This window comes from Notothenia coriiceps, unplaced genomic scaffold (assembly GCF_000735185.1).
Source record: "Notothenia coriiceps isolate Sejong01 unplaced genomic scaffold, NC01 NC01_scaffold00019426, whole genome shotgun sequence".
Taxonomy (NCBI): Eukaryota; Metazoa; Chordata; class Actinopteri; order Perciformes; family Nototheniidae; genus Notothenia; species Notothenia coriiceps.
Window position 1 is genome coordinate 1 of NW_011352127.1, and position 3,329 is coordinate 3,329.

Sequence of the window (3,329 nt, forward strand, 5' to 3'; positions counted from 1 at the left end):
GGGCTTAGCTTGACCCTGGATTCAGAGGGACAGGAGGTGGAAAGGAGTGGAGGAGGGTTGCGTCGAGTCACCTGAAATGACAGCTGTCAGAGGGGAGAGCAGATTTAAAAGGGTTAGCGGAGCGCTATGATAGGCTTGTGAGAATAGAGCGAAGGGATTGGTTAAGCTGGGGAGTGACGCCCCCGATCACTTATTGAGAGGAGAGAGAGTAGTAACATGGAAATAATTAATGAATGAGTAAAGACGGTTGAACTTGTGCTGAACTTCATTAGTATATTTAGTATTATGATCCTTTTAAATGATATTAACACTGTGCTTTCTGTCTCTAGCTGGCCAAGAAATACAACATGGTAATTATTTCTCCGATTCTGGAGCGAGATGCTCGGCACAGCACCCTGTGGAACACCGCCGTGGTGATCTCTAACACCGGGAACGTCCTGGGAAAGACCCGGAAGAACCACATTCCCAGGATCGGAGACTTTAATGAGGTCAGTGTGGGAATTTTGATTTATTTTACACATTTTATAGTATTTTATAGATATGACTTTTACATATTTTCCATATGTTTTATTCAGTTTCTATGCAGCTTTATTTTGATTCAGTCATATATTGTACTTAATTTGATAGTATTTTCCTAATATGTTAATGTTTGTATTTTATACTAGCTATATTTTTACATATATACATACACTATACTGTATATTACCCATACAAAAGCTAATATCTTTATTTCATATATATTTTACACATTTTATATAATTTTTCTTATTTTATTGTTAATTATTTTTATAAAGCTTTCATTTTGATGGATATATAGTGTTCATAGTTTTATTATTTGTATTGCACTTCTCTTCTATACAGCTTTCATTTGAACTCAGATGTATTTAACCTTTTTACAGAGCATTTTAAAATATATGTATGTACTATTTTCTTCAATAATCCCCCGAAGCAAGTTTCTTGTATGTAAAAAAAACGTGCTGAGACTTATACAAATAAATGTAATGTTCACTGTGTTTCTTTCCCCCCTCAGTCCACGTACTACATGGAGGGCGACAGCGGACACACGGTGTTTCAGACGCAGTTCGGGAACATCGCCGTGAATATCTGCTATGGCCGCCATCACCCTCTCAACTGGTTCATGTTCAGCATGAACGGAGCGGAGATCATCTTCAACCCGTCAGCTACTGTCGGAGCGCTCAGGTACAATACTCAGTACTGTTAATAGATATTCAGCCCATTGTCAGGTTCATATTAGTGTATTTAGAGGGTTTTCACAGGAATTCATCTTTAAAAAAGCAATTTGAAGGTAGCAGAGTGGACCATGGACCTTTGCTTCATCACATCTGTCTCGATCTCCCTTTCAATTAAGGGAAAAACCTGCTTAAAAACAAGTATTTGGGATTGCATCAGATGTATTTATTTTCTTTATCAGTGCAAATGTGTCTTTTGCTTCTCCAAGTACAGCAAAGTTACATTAAAGGGACCTATAAAGCTACCTGGCCTCTACTGGGACATGTCTCCATGCTTTAATGTTCAAAAAGCTCTTTATCTTTCTCATACTGCCTGTGCTGCAGCACCTCTTTTCACCCTCTGTCTGAAACCAGAGCCCAGTCTGCTCTGATTGGTTAGCTGGCCGGCTCTGTTGTGATTGATCAACCGATTAGAGTTGTCCCGCCCCCTTAGCCTATCAAGTACAATGTGTTGGAGCGCTAGCCAATAGAAGCACGAGTGTTACACAGGGATGTTGTGTCCTTTGCAGACCATTTACATGCACTAAAACATATAAAACACACTACAGGAAATGGAAAACCCCAAGAAGCAGAATAGGACCTCTTATATTATCTCTTGTCTGTTGATGACGCCCACAATATTATTTTTTGGTGACACCTGGAATATTTTTGACATCCTCCTGGATTCCTCTTACAAATAAATATACAGTCACATTATCGTTTTGTCGGAAGAAGTACATTCTCCCCATGCTTGAATATAATGTATTTTCTTTTGGTCCTCAGTGAGCCCATGTGGTCGATCGAGGCGAGGAACGCAGCGATCGCTAACCACTGCTTCACCTGCGCTATAAACAGAGTGGGGACGGTGAGTTAGTCTCAGTATCTGCAAACATATACATTTAAATTAGAGATGATCAGGTAAATGCATACAAAATAAAGAACAATGTCTTTGGTCACCACCGCTGATTGAAAGTGAAATTATGTGCATTGTTGTTTTTCCATGCAGGAAACTTTCAAAAGTGAATTTACATCTGGTGATGGAAAAAAAGGTGAGAGATTTGACATCCAGCTGGATTCATCTTCTTCTTATGTATAGACACATGCATGTTCTAGCATTTGGATTTCTATGTTGTAATGTATTATCTTTTTAATTCACATACGACATCTATTGCCCGTCTGTCCGTCCTGGGAGAGAATTCAAGATTCAAAGATTCAAAGGTGTTATTGTCATATGCACAAAGCTACAGTGTAGAAATGGCAATGAAATTATTCTGACCCGAGCTCCTCCAACAATCCAACATATATAATAAAATACAAAATACAAAAGCTTATCCTCCTCTGTTGCTCTCCCCAAGGTTTTATAAAATGTTTTCCACGTTAACCATGGGGTTCTTTCGTTAACCGTGGGGTTCTTTCGTTAACCGTGGGGTTCTTTCGTTAACCGTGGGGTTTCTTTCGTTAACCGAGGGGGTTCTTTCGTTAACCGTGGGGTTTCTTTCGTTAACCTCGGGGTTTCTTCCGTTAACCGTGGGGTTCTTTCGTTAACCGTGGGGTTTCTTTCGTTAACCGTGGGGTTTCTTCCGTTAACCGTGAGGTTATTTAGTTAACCGAGGGGATCTTTTTCGTTAACCGTGGGTATTTTTCCGTTAACCGTGGTGTTCTTCCGTTAACCGTGGGGTTTCTTCCGTTAACCATGGGGTTTCTTCCGTTAACCGTGGGGTTCTTTCGTTAACCGCGGGGTTTCTTCCGTTAACGGTGGGGTTCTTTCGTTAATTGAGGGGGTTCTTTCGTTAACCAAGGGGTTCTTCCGTTAACCGTGGGGTTTCTTCCATTAACCGTGGGGTTCTTTCGTTAACACGGTTAACGAAAGAAACCCCACAATTAACGAAAGACCCCCACGGTTAACAAAAGAACCCCACGGTTAACGGAAGAAACCCCTCGGTTAACGGAAGAAACCCCACGGTTAACGGAAGAAACCCCACGGTTAATGAAATAACCCCACGGTTAACTAAAGATCCCCTCGGTTAACGAAAGAACCCCACGGTTAACGGAAGAAACCCCACGGTTAACGGAAGAAACCCCATGGTTAACGGAAGAAAC

At 40.8% G+C, this 3,329-nt stretch overlaps 1 protein-coding gene across 1 annotated transcript; it reads left to right on the top strand.

Annotated features, from left to right (window-relative positions):
• Positions 1 to 323: 323 nt before the first annotated feature.
• On the top strand, positions 324 to 2,278 carry LOC104952039 (beta-ureidopropionase-like; the record flags this gene model as incomplete). Its single annotated transcript, XM_010778796.1, is given in 4 exon segments — positions 324 to 488; positions 1,031 to 1,200; positions 2,013 to 2,094; positions 2,236 to 2,278. Coding segments are annotated over 4 exon segments (460 nt in total), but the record flags the coding sequence as incomplete, so codon positions are not given.
• Positions 2,279 to 3,329: the final 1,051 nt, after the last annotated feature.